General features: G+C 55.4%; 1 protein-coding gene across 7 annotated transcripts in view; it reads left to right on the forward strand.

Moving 5' to 3' along the window:
- Agap3 (ArfGAP with GTPase domain, ankyrin repeat and PH domain 3) overlaps positions 1–16,696 on the forward strand; it is a 57,169-nt gene that overhangs the window by 27,563 nt on the left and 12,910 nt on the right. For 2 of the 7 annotated variants that reach the window (XM_031380168.1, XM_031380163.1), the window contains exons 2-10: positions 2,691–2,749; positions 2,953–3,040; positions 3,225–3,310; positions 3,390–3,531; positions 4,053–4,187; positions 4,323–4,450; positions 6,066–6,224; positions 9,727–9,819; positions 15,502–15,606. In XM_031380168.1, coding sequence (XP_031236028.1) covers positions 2,691–2,749; positions 2,953–3,040; positions 3,225–3,310; positions 3,390–3,531; positions 4,053–4,187; positions 4,323–4,450; positions 6,066–6,224; positions 9,727–9,819; positions 15,502–15,606 — 995 coding nt within the window. Of the gene's footprint in view, positions 1–444; positions 1,481–2,689; positions 2,750–2,952; positions 3,041–3,224; positions 3,311–3,389; positions 3,532–4,052; positions 4,188–4,322; positions 4,451–6,065; positions 6,225–6,558; positions 6,785–8,650; positions 9,569–9,726; positions 9,820–15,501; positions 15,607–16,696 lie in introns of those variants that run through there. The other 5 variants (XM_031380162.1, XM_031380166.1, XM_031380164.1 and 2 more) reach the window with 5 other exon arrangements.

Genomic DNA, 16,696 nt, shown 5'->3' on the forward strand with positions numbered 1-16,696 from the left:
AAAAGAAAAGAACATCAGAGTGGAACTCTGAAGTAGGGTCACCTCGCTAAATTCTCCACTTTACAGACAGAAGTCTGAAGCTCAGGGAAGGCCTAAGATTTGCTTGTCTCCTGGCTCAGAATTCGGGGTTCTAACGAATGTGGGTGGCCCTGGAATCCTTGGTCTTGGTCTTCCCTCTTTGGAGAAAGAGAAAATGGTTCACTTTTCTGCAAAAACGGTCTCTTGTGGGGTGTGCTTGAGGACTGTTATTTATTTGGCCTGCTCTTAATGACAACTCCTCACCTACCTGCCCAGTCTTAGGTGGAGCCCTGGCTGGAATTTCCTGTTTTCTGAGGGCTCCCAGGGGCTGCCCTAGCAGGCCGGCTGCCCTGCACCGCCGTTCCTGGGTGTTCCAGGCCAGACTTGCCGCCTCTCCTGGTTAGGCTGGCTCCAGGCCCTTCCAGGTCTGGGCTTGTAGGCTGAAGTGGAGGAGTCGAGGGACTCCACCAGGTGCCCAGAGGCCGGAGTCCGTGCGCCCCGGCCGCGGCCCCGGCCCGGGCCCAGCCCCAGCCCCAGCCCCGCGTCCCTCGCCATGGGCCTGACCTCCTCCTGTGGGCCCTGAGCATGGAGCGGGGCTGGTCGCCGGGGAAAAGCTGCAGCGGGGAGCGGCCCGCCGTCTGCCGCCGCGCCCTCAGCGTCTGCGACTCGCTGGACCTGCACAGCGCCTCGGCCGACCGGACCGCCGCCGCCCTGCAGGCTGCCTTGTGCGCCGCACGCGAACAGCCTGCGCGGCCACGGAGCCTGTGCTCCGGAACTCCGGGGTCCGCGTCCTCCGGCGCGCGCGGCCTGCTGCTGGGCCTCTTGCGCCCGCGCCACGGCCGTCGGGGCCCTGCGCTCTCAGAACGGCCCGGCTCGCCGCCGCCCAGCCCTGAGCTCAGCCCCGCGCCTATCCGGCGCAGCCGCGGTCCTGGAGAGAGGGCATCCAGGCCGCGGCCCACCAGCATGACGTTCCTGGAGGTGAACCGTCTAGAGCTGGCGGCGACGGAGGCGCCGGGCGCAGGGCTTGGCCGCACGGGGAGCTCGGGCTTCCTGCGGGGAGCGTCCCTGTGGAGTAGCCAGCGCTGGCAGGTGTTCCGTGGTGGTGGCGGCCGCGGCACGGAGAGTCCCCGGCGCGGGCTGTCCGCGCTTAGGAAGAGTTTTAGCTTCCGTCTGCGCCGGGGCCAGGAGATCCGGCGCTCCGAGTCGGGACTGCTTGCCCGGCCACCCCGCGCACGCACCCGCAGCGACGGCGACGCCAGCTCCCTGGGTACCTTCCCCAGTCGCCGAGATTTGCTGGGCGCCGATACCCCGTGCGCGCCACCGGAGCCCGGCCGCCCCCGCGCAGCCGCCAGCCTCTGGAAGCTGCTCACCAGCCGCTTCCGCCGGAGGGAGCCCGCGCCCTCAGCGCCGCTGTGGAGCCGCCGGGCAGACGCAGCCCCAGGACTCCTGGGCGCGCCAAGCGGTAAGGGGGAAAGCTGTGCGCCGTCGTAGTGACCTCTGGTTGAAGTCTGGCAGAAAACGCTGTGTCGGAAACCTACCAGATAGAGATCGATGGGTGAGCATTGTCTAGAATAGCTAGGTCTGGCCCAAGTGCCCTTACCGGCTAGTCGTATGCCTAGGGTCGTTGGAAATGTCCAGAGGAGATGGCAGTAGCAGAGGATTCCAGGCAATGGCACTGCCCATAGCATCCTGTCGTGGCATCCTAAGAGACCTTAAGGACCTGCATTCCAGTGCCATCCTCTTTCTATACAGTGGCTCTTTCTATATATCTTCTTTCTATACAGTATGGCTGCTCAGGAAAGGAGCACTAAACTAGACTAAGAATTTCTTAGCTGGGGGCTGACCTCTCTCCCCAGCTGCCTCTGCAGCTGAGGTCAGGGACTGATTGTGGCCTTGAATGAGATAATGCTGTGAAACATCTGTGGGCTGGGCCAGTGAGTGGGAGCTGGGCAGGACAGCAAGTACTGCCCAGACAAAGTCCAGCCCAGGCCAGGCCATCTAGAACTTGCTGGGGAATAAGAGATGAGTGCTGGCTCAGGTCAGGGGCACTGAGCAGCAAGCAAGAGGCTTCCTTCCCAAGGACCTTGTCTGAGTCTAGGGGGCCAATTGTGCCGAGTGTGAGCACATGAAAGGGAGCCTGGAGGCTGGTGTCCTGCAGAGGTGCTGGGGAGAAGGCCTGACAGGGCCTGGTAGACTTGCCTCATTGGACCTGCCTCTACAGAACAGGGCCAGGTGAGGCTCCTCCCTCTTCGCCCTGGCTCAGGAATGTGGTAGGTGGCCCCACCCTGCCAAGGGTGCGCTGTTCCTACTCGCAGGAAGGAGACTGGTCCCCCTTGCCAGAGCCCTGCCCATTTTGGGTATGGTCTGAGACCTGCTGCAGAGGCCTCCCATCTGGGTGAGAGGCATCCAGGCACCAAGCCAGGTGAGCTCATGTGGACCATAAAGAGGAGGACGAGGAGGGGCAACAGACCTGTACAGTACAGGCAGGATGCGCATCAGCTCACAGTTCCGAAGACTATCTTTGCTCTGTTCCCTAGGGAGCTAGGGGTGAGGGTCAGGGTCCCATGGAGGACAGTGGTCTCCTCCAGCCTTGACTGAGAGTATTGTAGGTGGCAGGTGTGTTTGTGTGTGTACACCCCTGTGGCCCTGATGGCATGGCTCTGTCTTCACAGACTCATTTGTGAACAGCCAGGAGTGGACCCTGAGCCGCTCTGTGCCAGAGCTTAAAGTGGTGAGTGGGTCCTGTGTCTGGGTGGGCCCTGGCTTTAGGTTCCACCCTTCCCTCTTGGCCTTGCTTGCTCCCTCCCTCTGGCTTTTTCTGGGCCTCTCTGTACCGTTTCAACTCGCCCCATGTTCCTTCCTTCCTCTTAAGCCCCAGTCTCACCTTTTCCTCCTGCCTTCTGACCATTGTTTTTACCCGTTCCTCTTCTGCAGGGCATAGTGGGGAACCTGTCTAGTGGGAAATCAGCTTTGGTTCACCGATACCTGACAGGGACCTACGTCCAGGAAGAGTCCCCTGAAGGTAAGCATCACAGGCCAGGCTGGCCATAGGTTGCCTCTTCCTCCACCATTGTGTCTCTGTAGGGCTCTCGCTCCTCTCCTGGCCCATTCTCTTCCCTTCTTCCCTGGGTACTTGGGGCTTCTGCTCACACACATCCCGCTATTCCCCTTCTCTGCATTTGGTCTTGACCTCTACTCTGTCCTAGGGGGTCGGTTTAAAAAGGAGATTGTGGTGGATGGCCAGAGTTACCTGCTGCTGATCCGAGATGAAGGAGGCCCCCCTGAACTCCAGGTGATGCGCCTGCTGACTTACCTGCCTAGTGTCTGAGTTCATCAGGGACAATGGGTGCTGACTCTGTTTATCTCCCCAGTTTGCTGCCTGGGTGGATGCGGTGGTGTTTGTGTTCAGCCTGGAGGATGAAATCAGCTTCCAGACGGTGTACAATTACTTCTTGCGCCTCTGCAGCTTCCGAAATGCCAGCGAGGTGCCCATGGTGCTGGTGGGCACACAGGGTGAGGCAGGGCATGCTGTATGGCAGGGTATAGTGGTGGACTAATGAAGTCTCCATAAACAGGCCATGAGATCCCAGATCCCACTTCCTGCCCTGCAGTGACAGGCTCTTAACTAACATGGGCCTTAAACACAGTGTCTTGAATTTGCTTCTCTCAGGATGATTCCCAAACTCTGTCTGATTATTGTGTCCACAGTTTTCATCATTCTTATTGTTATTATTATTGAAACATAACATGGTATTACTCTGTAACCCAGGCTAACCTTGCCTAAGCCTCCTAAATCTGGGATTTTAGGCATGTGCCCCCAAACTGGGTTGTGTCCACATTTGTTTTCAGGGTTTGAGCAAAGACTCATTAAGTCATTGGTTTGTTTTCATTCAAAGATACAATAATAGAATGAAAAACGATTCAGGCACCTGAGATCTCCATGCTGTGCATCCCACTTGGGCCTCTGCTGGCCTGTCAGTACATAACCCTCTATTGCTTCTCAGCCAGTTGACTGATTCTCCCATCTTCCACAGATGCCATCAGTGCCGCCAATCCCCGGGTCATTGACGACAGCAGGGCCCGCAAGCTGTCCACAGACCTGAAGCGTTGTACCTACTATGAAACATGTGCAACCTATGGGCTCAATGTGGAGCGAGTCTTCCAGGACGGTAACTCAGGACTCCAGAGCTGGGTGTAGGGTGGCTCTGACAAGCAGTTAGTGCTAAGTGTATTTGGGGAGCTGCCAACCTGGACTTTGAACCCCTCTCTCCAGCAAGTAGAATTGACTTTGCTATTCCCTACAGTGGCCCAGAAAGTGGTAGCCTTGCGGAAGAAGCAGCAGCTGGCCATTGGGCCCTGCAAGTCCCTGCCCAACTCACCCAGCCACTCTGCCGTGTCTGCTGCCTCCATCCCAGCTGTGCACATCAATCAGGTGCGGTTGCCTCCCTGCACTCCCTGGAGTTTGCCTGTGTCCTAGGCTCTCAGCCTCATGGTCACCTTTGCTCATCTCTCTTAACTCCCAGCCTGCTTGTGGCTCCAGTTCTACTGCTTGCATGGTTGGCTTCGGTCTGGCCTTTTCCATGTGGTGATGCTCCTTGTCCTGATTTCTGTCCCCTTCACTCCACTGTCTTCCCTCTTCACTACTCTTAAGATATCACTAACATGTGCTCTTGTGAATGCCATCATGTAGTCTCCTACAGTACTGCTTATGGAAGCCTTACTTGGCAGGCATGGAGAAAAGGAAAGTTTTTTTCCGGTGTGCTTACCGCTGCCCTTGGTAAGCAGCCTGACCCCTTCTTCTCTAATGGGCAAACACTTGCAGCTGGTTGCAGTTACAGGGCCTTCTTCCCAGAGAGGAGGAGGCAGTTGCCAGCCCCGAGGCCACTCAGCACCTAAGCTGGTCTAATGCCCTGTGGCAGTCTTTTTGTGTTAGAAGAGTAGCACACCCTCGTGAGGGTGTTTGGCCTTCAGCTTTGCTTGGGATGTGCGGATTCTGAACCAGTTCCTGCACTAGATTTGGACATTTGTCTGTATCTGGGCCTGTTGCTGGGTTAGTTTTTTGGCCCTGACATATAGACCATTGTTTGGTTCCATAGCTACACACCCTTCCCGCTCTACTTCACTGCCCCTTGCTGCAAGCGCAGAGTCATCCACAATGGTCCATGGTCAGCCACTGTGCTGCCCAATGACAGTTTGGCTTCAGTGTCAGGACTTATGAGAAGGTGCAAGGACTCTTACACCAACTCTTAATGAAAGGAGGAGGGAGGAGGGGGGTAAGCAGGGGGCAGAGAAGAAGGTCTTTATGTCTTTAAGTGGTACATTTACTCCACCAACACGGCCAAGGTAATATCCTGGCCCTTTGCAATGGGCCCACCCTTGGGAGGCTGCTGGGGGCAGAGTGAGTTGCAGTCCCTGGGCTGTTTGTGTTGGAGATGGGGCCTGGTGCTCTTGTGAGGCCTGATTTCCACACACCATCTGTCTGGTCTTGGGAAGACACTTGAGTATACTCTGTCTCCATCTATAAGTGGGTTTTTTTTTTTCTCTTTCTCCTCCTTTTCCATTCCACATTTGTAGCTTATTGCACCTAGAAGCCTTTGCTCTGTTCTGCACTATATCTGAGGCTGTTCCTGGTGCCTTCTATGCCATGCACTTTGTCAAAGCAAACCTCAGATTGTCCAACACCCTGAGCCCCAGCCCCAACTCATGGAACCCATCCCCTAGCCTCCTGCTCCTGATTTTGGGAATTCAGAAAGGGTGACCTGCTTCCTTGTCCCAGGCCACATGCAGACTATGATGCCACCGTTTTCTCACTCTCAGACTGTGTCCCTGCTTGTGCTCCTGACTTAGCTCTCAGCTTGGCACAGGTGCTTCCAGAGCCCTGGAACAAAGGTGCAAATTTCCTCATGGTGACCATTGGATTCTCCTGGCCTCTAGGACATGCCAGCTCCCCATGATACCACCTCTGTGGCCCTTCTGCCACCTCTCGTGCTGTGCACTCCACCCCCACCTCGTCCGGGGTCACTCTCAGCACCCCTCTCTATTCTTAGGCCACGAACGGAGGCAGCGGCGCCTTCAGCGACTACTCATCGTCAGTCCCCTCCACCCCTAGCATCAGCCAGCGGGAGCTGCGCATCGAGACCATCGCTGCCTCCTCCACCCCCACGCCCATCCGCAAGCAGTCCAAGAGGCGTTCTAACATCTTCACGGTACGTGCCCTGTCCTCCAACCTGCCCAGCTGCCATCATTACACAGGCAGGGCTGCGCCGAGCTCCCGAGCAGGAGGGCAGGCAGCCCTAGATCAAGAGGATGCAATCTCTCTCATACTTAGACACACAGGGCTCCTAGAGGTTCCTCATTGGACCCACAGCATCTTCCAGGCCATACCTTTGAGCCCAGGAGGGGCTTCCCTCAGGCCTTCCCCAGTACATATGCTCACCCCCTGTAGCCTCCCTCCCTCCCAAGCCCTAGAGTTTCTGTATCAGCTTGAAGGGATCTTTGGACTCCGTGGCCTAACTTCCCTGACCCCCTTTGATTCAACAGCTAATGAACCGGAGGCCGGAAGGCTGTTTGCCCAAGGCGACACAGAGGGTTAGCTGGCCGAGCTAGAGTCCCAGCCAGGCCTCCCAGTCCGCCTTCCGGCTCTTTTTCCGTTACCCCACTGCCGAGGGGAACATTCATGCTTCCCACCCACCGCTGTGATTGGTTTAACAAAGGCTTAGCCATCTTTTCCTGGGCTTCACCACGCTGCCTCGTGCCTCCCGCTCAGGTTTGTCCTGTCTCCTTGTGAGCTCCTTGCCCTTCCCTACCAACCTCATGCCCCTACCCGGGGTCCATTGAACCTCCCTGCTCAGGGCCAACCCCCCTCAGCTATTTGGCCCCTGAGCTTGCTGCTCCCCATTCCAGTTTTTGGATACCATGCCCCTCCCTGCTCCTGCTGTGGCCCTTCTATGGGGCTCTGGCTGGACTGTTCCAGGAGCTGTGGGCAGAAAAAAGGTGGGTGAGCAGCCCGTCCCTCTGCATCACTCCACACCTCTTTCTGACTTGGCTCTTGGCCTGGGCCTGTATCCCTCTGGCCAGGCTAGACTTTCTGGACCCTGCCCAGACAAAGCCAGTGCCCCTGGGCCTCTATCCTCCATCTCACATCTGCCCTGCTCGACATCCCTCTGCCCTGCATCCCTTTGTCTGCTGGCTCCTGATGTGCGCGCTCACTGGCCTCTCTCTGCTGCTGGCTGCTGCTCCTGGGGTGCACTGTGCTTACACAGCTCCAGTCCTCCTCCACCCACAGCTTCTCCTTTCTGTCCTGTTCCGTCCATTGAGATATGCGGAGCCTTGGTGGCTGCCTGCTCATGTGCACACCTGCTGCTGTTACTGTTGCTGTAAAGCCTTTGGGTGCCACTGTCACAGTGACCACATTGGTATCCGCCACAGCCTATTCCTCAACATCACCATCCTGTCTCACTCACCACTGCCTTGATTCCATCCTTAACATCCTCCCATCTTCCCCCACTGGCTAGTTCAGTGTCAGGGCATCCCTGCCTCCCTGCTTGGCCTCCTTGCCACAGTACCTTCGGGCTCCCTCCATGTGTACTCTGCTGCCTGCCTGCTTCAGCTGTGCTGCCTTGCCCCACACCCCTTGCTGCTCAGAGCACGGCCTTCCCTCCAGGTGCTTCCATTTTCTCCATCTTCACAGTGGCGACCTTATTTTTTTTCTTTTCATCGTTTCCATGGTGACCTACCTCACTTGCGCCATTGTCCCTGAGACAGCCCTAAGGCATGGTCAGCTTTATGGGTGTATCTTGGGAATTCACCCCATCATTGCTGTTGGGGTCGCCCTTCCTTCATCCCTCCTAGAGGAGACACACCTGCTCCAGGGGGTCCTGTTGTGTGCTGCCTGTTGTGTGACTGGTAACTCCTTGCTGGGCATGGTTGTGATGTCCCCAGTCTCCCCTTCATGGCTCCGTGTGTTCATTTGTTGCCACTCTTGCCCTGGTTCCAGTTCCCATCCTTCATGGAGAGGTGCCACTCTGGGCTTCTGGGGCTTCTGGTAGTTGGCAGCCCCTTGGCTCACCAGCCTGGCTGGGGTAGGCCTCATCACACTCATCCTGACCAGCAGCTCAGTCTGGAGACCCAGCGACAGCAATCCCATCCTCCCTCCCCTTGGGGCCAAAGGGCCAGAGGGCTTTAGCCCTGGAGAGGTATGGAAGTAGGAGCTGTCTGTGGAGCTGCTGGGCACCAATGTAATCCTTAGCTGTTTGGCCCAGTTCTTTCTGCTCCCCCTGCTGGGCTTTCTCCCACATTGTAGTTGCAGTCCTTTGTCCTGACCCTGTGCTCCTGACTGCCTGGGAATACAGGAGGGATGGGGCCCGGGCAGCAGAGCGGTGAACATTCCCTGCGGACATGGACTGCTGGCCCACAAATGCCCAGCAGTTGGCGGCCTCCTCCTCCTCCTCCTTCTCCTCCTCCTCCTCCTCCTCCTCCTCCTCCTCCTCCTCCTCCTCCTCTCATCTTCCTCCTCTTCATCCCGCTACCGCCTCTCCCCAGGCGCCTGGGTCTCTGCCCTCACCAGTGCTGACCAACTTTTGCGGGGCTTAAGTATAACTTGCCAAAATCTTTATTCTTTCGATATTTGCAGATATGTGCCACTGTTTCCAACTTTTCATCAACAAAAAGGCCTTTCCAACTCCTTCCAAATTAGAAGACCAGGTGGTGATACACAGCACCTCTGGACATTCCCCCTGTGCGGGGCCGGAGGCGGGCCGGGCCCTGGGACTGCTCTCAGATGAGAAGCGGCCGCCGAGCTCCCCGCTCCAGAGACCCACAGGAACCTTTGTAACTAACCCTACCCCCAGGGAAGGCTAGGAACGCCGGAGCCCGCGCTGGGGGCTGCCGGGGGACCAGGCCCGGCTGGATGCTGCGCCAGGCTCGCTGAATGGAGAAGAAGGGAGCTCGGCCCACGCCGGCCGGCCAAAGCGACGAGGCCCAGAGGGGCGGGGGCACTCAAGCCCGCTGGCCCAGCTGCTCCTGGGGGGAGCTTTCCTGCCCCTCCCCTCCTCTGCTCCTTCCTGCATGGACTTCTGCCGTTCCTGCTCCTGCTCCGGAAGCCGCCGCCACCGCGCTTGCCTTGCCCCCTCTTTTTGGCCCCTCCCCCCTGTTTCCTAGGATCCGCACTTGGGTGGACTCTGCCCCAGGAGCTTGGCAGGGTGCAGGCCCTCTTCTGGCCTCTCTCCTTCTCTCTCCATCCACTGTGCCCCTCGGGCCACATCGATATGCTCGGTGCCATGTGGTGTCTGTGCCGCAAACGAGCACCTGCCCGCTCACTTCCGGACTTTGCTATCCCTGGTTGTCGTGCCCTGTGCTCCTGGCCAGCCCTCAGCCCCAGTGGGCCACCTCTCCTCGCCCCTCCCTTCACTTAACAAACTCCAGACCCTGGGCTGCACACTCATTGCGCCCTCCGTATTTCATGTCCTTGCTCTTTGTGAGGGGCGGGCCTGGCTCAGTGACCTGTGCTGCTCTGTATGGTGCCGTGTGTAAGAATAAACCCATTGGAATACTCGTGTCTCGGTTCCTTCCCGACCCGCCGTGCAGGCCAGACCCAGTGTTAGGACTGCCCAGGAGAGGGAGGAAAACGGGAGGGTGGAGAACGATAGGGGGGCAGTACTTGCCAAAAAGGCCTCAGACCTCTAACATGCCTGTTCTTTTCTCTTTCAGTCTCGAAAAGGTGCTGACCTGGACAGGGAGAAGAAAGCTGCAGAGTGTAAAGTGGACAGCATTGGGAGCGGCCGGGCCATCCCCATCAAGCAGGTTAGCACTCTGTCTCCCTTAGCCAGGACTTGAGTCGTCTTCCCAGAGCCAGGATTCTAGGCCTACCTTTTTACCAAGGGACAGGAGATCCTCCTGGTCTGAAGCATGAGGCCCAACAGCCTGGCCCCGAGACAGCTGCCTTGACTCTTCCGTACCACTGGAGAGCAGCAGAGAGCCACCTGCGGCCTTCAGTTGGCTTCCAGGCCTGATGGTACAACCTCGCAAGGGGGCCTCCTGGACTCTGAGCTAAGGAAAAGAGTTGGGGGGCAGCAACATAGAGGCTGGATATGGTGGAACATGTCTGTAAGCCCAGGACTTTGGAAGCAGGAGTATCTATAATTTGAGCTAACTTGGGTTATTTAAGAAATCCTGGGTCAGGCTCCAAAGCATAGCAAGACTCTCAAAAACACAAACCAAGCAAAAAAAGAGCCTGAGTTAAAAAGCTGCACCGAGGGATGCTCATATCTGGGATTTACTGATGCAGATTTACCATTGTGAGCATCTCTATTCCTTTTTTTTTTCTTTCTTACCCACTGATTCCCAATTACTGTTGCATACACACACTCACACACACACTTTCTTGGTAAGTACATCTTGCCCCTGAACAAAGCAGCTCCATTTGCTTACAAATGGATAGAGTGAACCACACCTGGTCAAAACAGAGAAAAGAAACAATTGTGGCAGGAAGGTAGAGGGGTGGCGCAGCAGTTAAGAGCACTGGCTACTCTTCCTGAGAACCGAGGACCCCATGACAGAAGGGATATGTATATTCTCTGCAACTACAGACAGTTGGAGCCTTAAACCTACATGCATGTATGTGTGTATGCATGTGTGTATGTGTATATGTGTATATGTATGTGTATGTATATATGTATATGTGTATCTGTATATATATGTGTATGCATGTATGTGTGTATATGTGTGTGTGCATGTAAGTATGCATGTGTGTACGCATGTGTATGTGTGTGTATGCATGTGTGTATGTGTATATGTATGTGTGTGTGTATGTGTGTATGTGTATATGTATGTGCTTAGGCTTAGGTGCCTGCCCAGGTTGTCCCCTGAACAAACTGGTTCTCCTCCTCAGCTGCACCCCTGCGTGTCAAAAGGCACACTGTCTTGGTCATCGGGCACCTGCAGTGCTGCTCCTCTGCTGTGCTCCCTAAGCTTTAAGTGCAGGGTTGTGTTTCTAATGCTGGGTAATCTATGCTCGTTTAAAGATGTATTTATTTACAGTTATGTGCATCGGAGTTTTGTCTGCGTGTATGGCTGTGTCCTCTGGAACTACAAACAGTTGTGTATGCCATGGGGTGCTCGGTCCTCAGGAAGAGTAGCCAGTGCTCTTAACTGCTGCGCCACCCCTCTACCTTTCTGCCACAATTGTTTCTTTTCTCTGTTTTGACCAGGTGTGGTTCACTCTATCCACTTGTAAGTAAATAGAGCAGCTTTTAGAGGGGCGAGATGTACTTACCAAGAAAGCGTGTGTGTGTGTGTGTGTGTGTGTGTGTGTGTGTGTGTGTGTGCGTGCGTGCGCGTGTGCGTGCGTGAGTGCGTGTATGCAACAGTAATTGGGAATACCTTCTTCTAAAGGAAAGATTTAGTAGTGGTGTCACCTTGTTCCGAGTTGCTCCCTGAGAGCACTAGGTTACCAAGCCTCCTAACAGGGATGCCTGTACTGAAAAGGGCATAGGGCAGATGCAGGTGTCACGGGTCAATACACACGACACAAAAGGAGCTCTGTCCAGGGTTAGAGTGTGTGGGTGGGGAGAAAGCATCTGCCAGGAGTTACTTGTGCTAAATGGACCCTTCTTGTACTGATGTGGTACAGGTCCTTCCAGTATCTGGTGCCTGTAGAGGGACATGTCACCAGGTTTTGGCCAGGGCCTGTGAGCAGGTTTAATCCTTCCAGGGCCTGGTGGGTCTGTTGGCAGTATGAGCTCTTGGGAGCAGGCCAACCCCTGAGTCTGCCTCATGTGTCAGGGTTAGGGAGTTCCGATGCTCTGTGAAGGTGGATTTAGAAGAAGGCATCCCAGGAAGCTGGTAAGCTCAGAGTGTAGGCCAGGGAGCCGTGGGCAAGCCCACTTCTCTCTCCTGTCTTCTTGTCTGCATCCCTCTGTTGATTGAATTTACGTCTGCCAGGTACCAGTTCCAGCTGGGACAGTCTCTGGGAGGGAAGTCACCTGGAAAGGCTGAGAGCACAGAATGGCTGCAGTGAAAGTCCTCTCCTTCCTGTCCCTCTGTGTGCCATGCCAGTGTGACTCCAGGAGGCCAGGGCCTTCAGTTGCTGGTACACTGTGGATTCAGCCTGAGTAGAGTGGGGGTGAGGATGGCGGATGCCTTCAGAGTGTTGGTACTGTTATACCCACCCAAACACATTTGATGAGTGAATGAGAGCACTTGCTTGCCTCCGCTCAACTGACTTTCCTGTCTGTGGGTTGGATTATTTGTTCTCCCCACTTGCAAGAGTGAAGGGGAAAGGGTGCTCTATCAACTTGCAGCCTGGAAGACTGGTGGTTGCTTGGGTGTTAGATTCCTTGAGCTTCTCAGGAAGACCCTTCCTGTGGAAAGGCTCTGGTAGCTGTCAGATCTGTGTCATTTGTGCTGGAGATTCGATTCGTCCGCCTGGGGGCCGCGGTGGGGGGTGGGGCTCGCTGCCCATTAAGGAGGCTCCGCCCATAAAGGTTGAGGGCAGCACTCATATCCTGACCTCACCCGCCCATTAGGTATCACTGTGCCACATTCGTGACTCCTCCCCTTTTCCGCCCTCTTGTCCTGTGCTCCCCATTTCGGTACCTTCCCCTCCCCCTAGCTCCTGCTGGGAGTGGAGATTGCTTTTCAGTTGCCATTTGCATTCCCAATCAATCCGGACTCCGCAATTAAGTCGGCTGGCGGAGCTGGGAGGGAGGCGGCGGCGGGAACGGGTCCTCTGGGGGCTGTCGCCTCCGCACCGCTCCCATTCCGCCCCAGATTGCTTCCTGCTCCACCGTGTGCAGCCGGCCGGACAGGGAGGGAGCGGGAACCCCGCAGCTTCTCTCCTTGGAACCCGGGTTGGAGGGTGGAGGCAGTAAGTCTGGGCAGAAGACTGGGGGCCAGGGTCGCTCTGCCGCCCTCTAGCCTGCTGGAGAGCTCTGGGCGCCCCGCCTACGCCCCTTGCTAACGAACCTCATTAAGTGAAGGGGAGCCCGGTGTTGTGTCGGGCTGAAAGGCTTCGCTCCTGAGCTGCCTCGGCAGCAGACTGACTTCTGACCCCCTAACTGGTTGGAGGAGGATCTGGGTAGGTCCGGTGGTCTTCAGGCAGCTCTGGTCCAGACAGACTAAAGCTTTTCCGGTGGCATGAAAGGGAGCCGGGCCTACCATTGGTGACAAGAGGGTTCAGGTGTGAGAGGCGTGGAGCTGGCAGAGTGAGAGGAGGGCCTTATGATGACCAACACCAAGAAAGTTGTGAATCCCACTGGGTTTCCAAGGAGATTCTGCAGCCTACTGTTTCACTTGGCTTCCTTCTCTCCTCTTCTTGATGGTGGTCTGTCCTCAGAGGCCACTTGCCCTCGGATGCCTTTGCTAAGGGTCAGGGGGAGGGAGTAGCTGGTCTCCCTTCTGATTCTACAGCTTGCCTGTGGCAGGAACACTATAGCCACAGACAAGGCACCAGGCAGTCTGCTCAGGACCCTTCACATACATACATACACACATACATGCATGCATACATACATACCTACATACGTGTGTGTGTGTGTGTGTGTGTGTGTGTGTGTGTGTGTGTGTGTTATATATACTGGGGCACTGATGGCTTTTTTTGTAAAAGAAAAAAATCCCAGGCTGTCTTCAGAACCTCTTTTTGAAGGCAAGGTCTCACCATCAGGGGATGCCCTGGATGCTACAAATGTTATTGCATCTACTGAAATGACATTTGTTTCTTGGGGGTGGGGTGAGAAGGAGGAGGAGCAGGAAGAGGAGGAGGAGGAGGAGGAGGAAGGAGGGGAGTTATCAAGGATATGGACGTGTCAAAAAGTGAGAGCCGGGCGGTGGTGGCGCATGCCTTTAATCCCAGCACTTGGGAGGCAGAGGCAGGCGGATTTCTGAGTTCAAGGCCAGCCTGGAGTTCCAGGACAGCCAGAGCTATACAGAGAAACCATATCTCGGGGAAAAAAAAAAAAAGGTGGGAGCTGGAAACTAAAGCTGTTCAGGCTTCCCTGGTTGCTCAGCTCCAGTTCGCCCCCTAGTGGCCAGGGGTGAGATCACTTGTAAGTCCTTAATTGCCTTTTATGTAATCTAGGCTGGCTGGCCAGCTGACTGGCCTGCCTTTAACTTGCCTTCTGCCTCGGTCTCTCAAGCCCTCAGGCTCCAGTCATGTGTCACCATTCCCACCCCTTAGTCACATGTTTTCATGTCATCCACCAGGTCAAGAAGGACTCAAAAGGAAGTGCATGGCTGAGTCTGATACTTGGCCTGCTCATTGGCATTCTTCCCTGGCCATTTTAGGGGCTGGCTGAGGGCAGGGTCTGCTTTTTGTCTCTACATATGGACATATCACCTTTTATCCCCATGGACAGCCCAGAATATACCTTTCTCCCATCTCAGCATTGTCTGTCAGAACTACTTCCACCAAGTCCCAGTTTATAACTATAACCACATGCCTCTTCCTACCTGTACGGAGTTAAGAGGCTTGAAGGGACCAGCCACCAGGGGTCCATCTGTAGTGCTCAGTTCCCCTCCTGTTCACCTGTGCTGTGATCATGGAGTCATTCAGAAGACATCATTAAGGAACTATAGAGGAGTTGGTTTCTCCCAGAGAGTAGGAAGGCAGGCTGTGGGGGATATTGCCAGTCAGGTTCTATGTCCTGCCTTCATCTCTTGATGGCCACACAGCACAGTCTGGGGCGCACTTTGTTCAGTTCTTCCAGCAGACACTTGTGAGCACCTGCTCTGGCCTAGCTGCTGTGCTGGTGCTGAGACTTATTAACAGACAGCCCACACAGATATCATTGTGCTCATAGGCCCTGCTCTTGTCCTTGCCTGTTGGACCTCTACATTTGAAGAGCATATCATGTTAGGCCTTGTAGTGTAGGCTTGTAATCTCAGCTACTCAGGAGGCTGATGCAGGAGGATAATCGGTTCTAGGCTCACCTGGACTAAGATTGAGTTTGAAGCCAGATTAGGCAGTCTGACAGAGCCCGTTATAAAAAGAAAACTGGGGATATAGCTTGGTGGTAGAGAGTTTATAAACCAAACAGATACTGGGGGGCAGAAGACATCTCGTTGGCTGGCATGGGCAGTTTGGTGGCTGAGGAGACTTGACTTCTTGATGCTTAGCATAAGGTCTGGAACATTGTGGGATGGGATCTCTCTGCCTGGAGCTCCCTCAGGTGGGAGAAGGCCAGAAGCCTCTACCAGCTGTCCTTCTCTCTGCTTAACGGTGACTCAGACTGCTTCCTCCTAGATGGCCAGTGAAGATGTGCCCTGCTCATCTTCATGTGGCTGCAGGTCCTTGATCTCTCTGCTCAGGTGCAGTGTTTTCTGCACAAAGCAGGGTGAGGAGGCCTGATCTCATCCTGACTTTCCTGTGCTCAAGCTGGGGGCATCTGAACCCAGAGACCTTTGGGCTGGTCTCTGGTTGGAACCCTGCTTCTGGGGCACAGCGACCCTCAGGCTGACCCCTGATCGTAATTGTACCTCTGTTCTTAGGGGATCCTGCTGAAAAGGAGTGGCAAATCCTTGAACAAGGAGTGGAAGAAGAAGTATGTGACGCTGTGTGACAACGGGTTGCTTACTTACCACCCTAGCCTGCACGTGAGTCCAGAAGGGTAGGGATGAGGGACTGTGACAGAAGACTCCTAATGATCTCAGGGGGGTTCCTTTGAAAATGCACCATACTTTAGTAGTTTGGAAAGGGCATATGAACTAGGATTTGCCTTTCCTGCACAGCAGCTTCCCACCAGCTATGCTTAGCTGGTGCTGCTGGGCTGTCATGCCCTTGCCAGCCAGGCTCTGTTTCCCAAACCTTTGTAGCCAAGGGCATGGATGTTGCTGAATAAGGGTCTAGAGCTAGCCATGGAAATGAGGAGCACTATTCTCTTGGGCCAGCGGTGATAGGGAGCCAGGATGTTGAGTTTGGGCTAAGGAGGAGTAGAAGGAGTAGAAGTCTGAAGAACACATGGCTTGTGCCCCAGCAGTGGTGACATGGGTGTTCCAGGAATTGTAATGTGGCCCCTGTGGCAGCTTTCCCTACCCTCCTTCCTTCTCCTTCCCTCACTGCGTGGCTCCAGCACACAGCTGTCACCAGAATCCATCTCTGTCACCACCCCACTGTGGGGCTAATGAGTTCTCCTGTGAAGCCCCTGGAGCACAGCACGTGGGCCAGCCCCATCTCCCCCCTCGACCCCCGCCCAGAGCCTCTGGGCTAGCCTCAGAGGGGCCCCTAGCCCATCTTTAAATCTGTACACACTGTCAGGGAGGCCCTGGCTGACAGGTGCCAGGGGGTTCAATTCCTGGGTATTACCTTGTCCAACCAGGCCTACCCAGACAACTCTCCAAAAGGCATGGACATAGGCCGGGCAGAGCAGGCCTCAGCAGGTCTCCACTCAGGCCACATTTCAGCCTGGCCTTCCTTTCCTATTGGTCTTCCCTTTTCTGACTCTTTTGAGGCACTGGTCTTTCTTTCCGTTACCTCAGGTAGCATGATTAACTCTTAGTTCCTGTGCCAGAATGCTAGGTAGTAGTGAGCATTGAGACACAGAGAAGGACCTACATTCATTGACTCTAGCAGACTCTCTTCTTGACTTGACCCACCCTCCTTCTCTCACAGCCCTCAGCCTTCTTCCATGTCCTCAAAAGATGGCAGAAGGCAGGTGGCCCTGCCTATAGAGCTAGAACATGTCTG

This window comes from Mastomys coucha, unplaced genomic scaffold (assembly GCF_008632895.1).
Source record: "Mastomys coucha isolate ucsf_1 unplaced genomic scaffold, UCSF_Mcou_1 pScaffold19, whole genome shotgun sequence".
Classification (NCBI taxonomy): domain Eukaryota; kingdom Metazoa; phylum Chordata; class Mammalia; order Rodentia; family Muridae; genus Mastomys; species Mastomys coucha.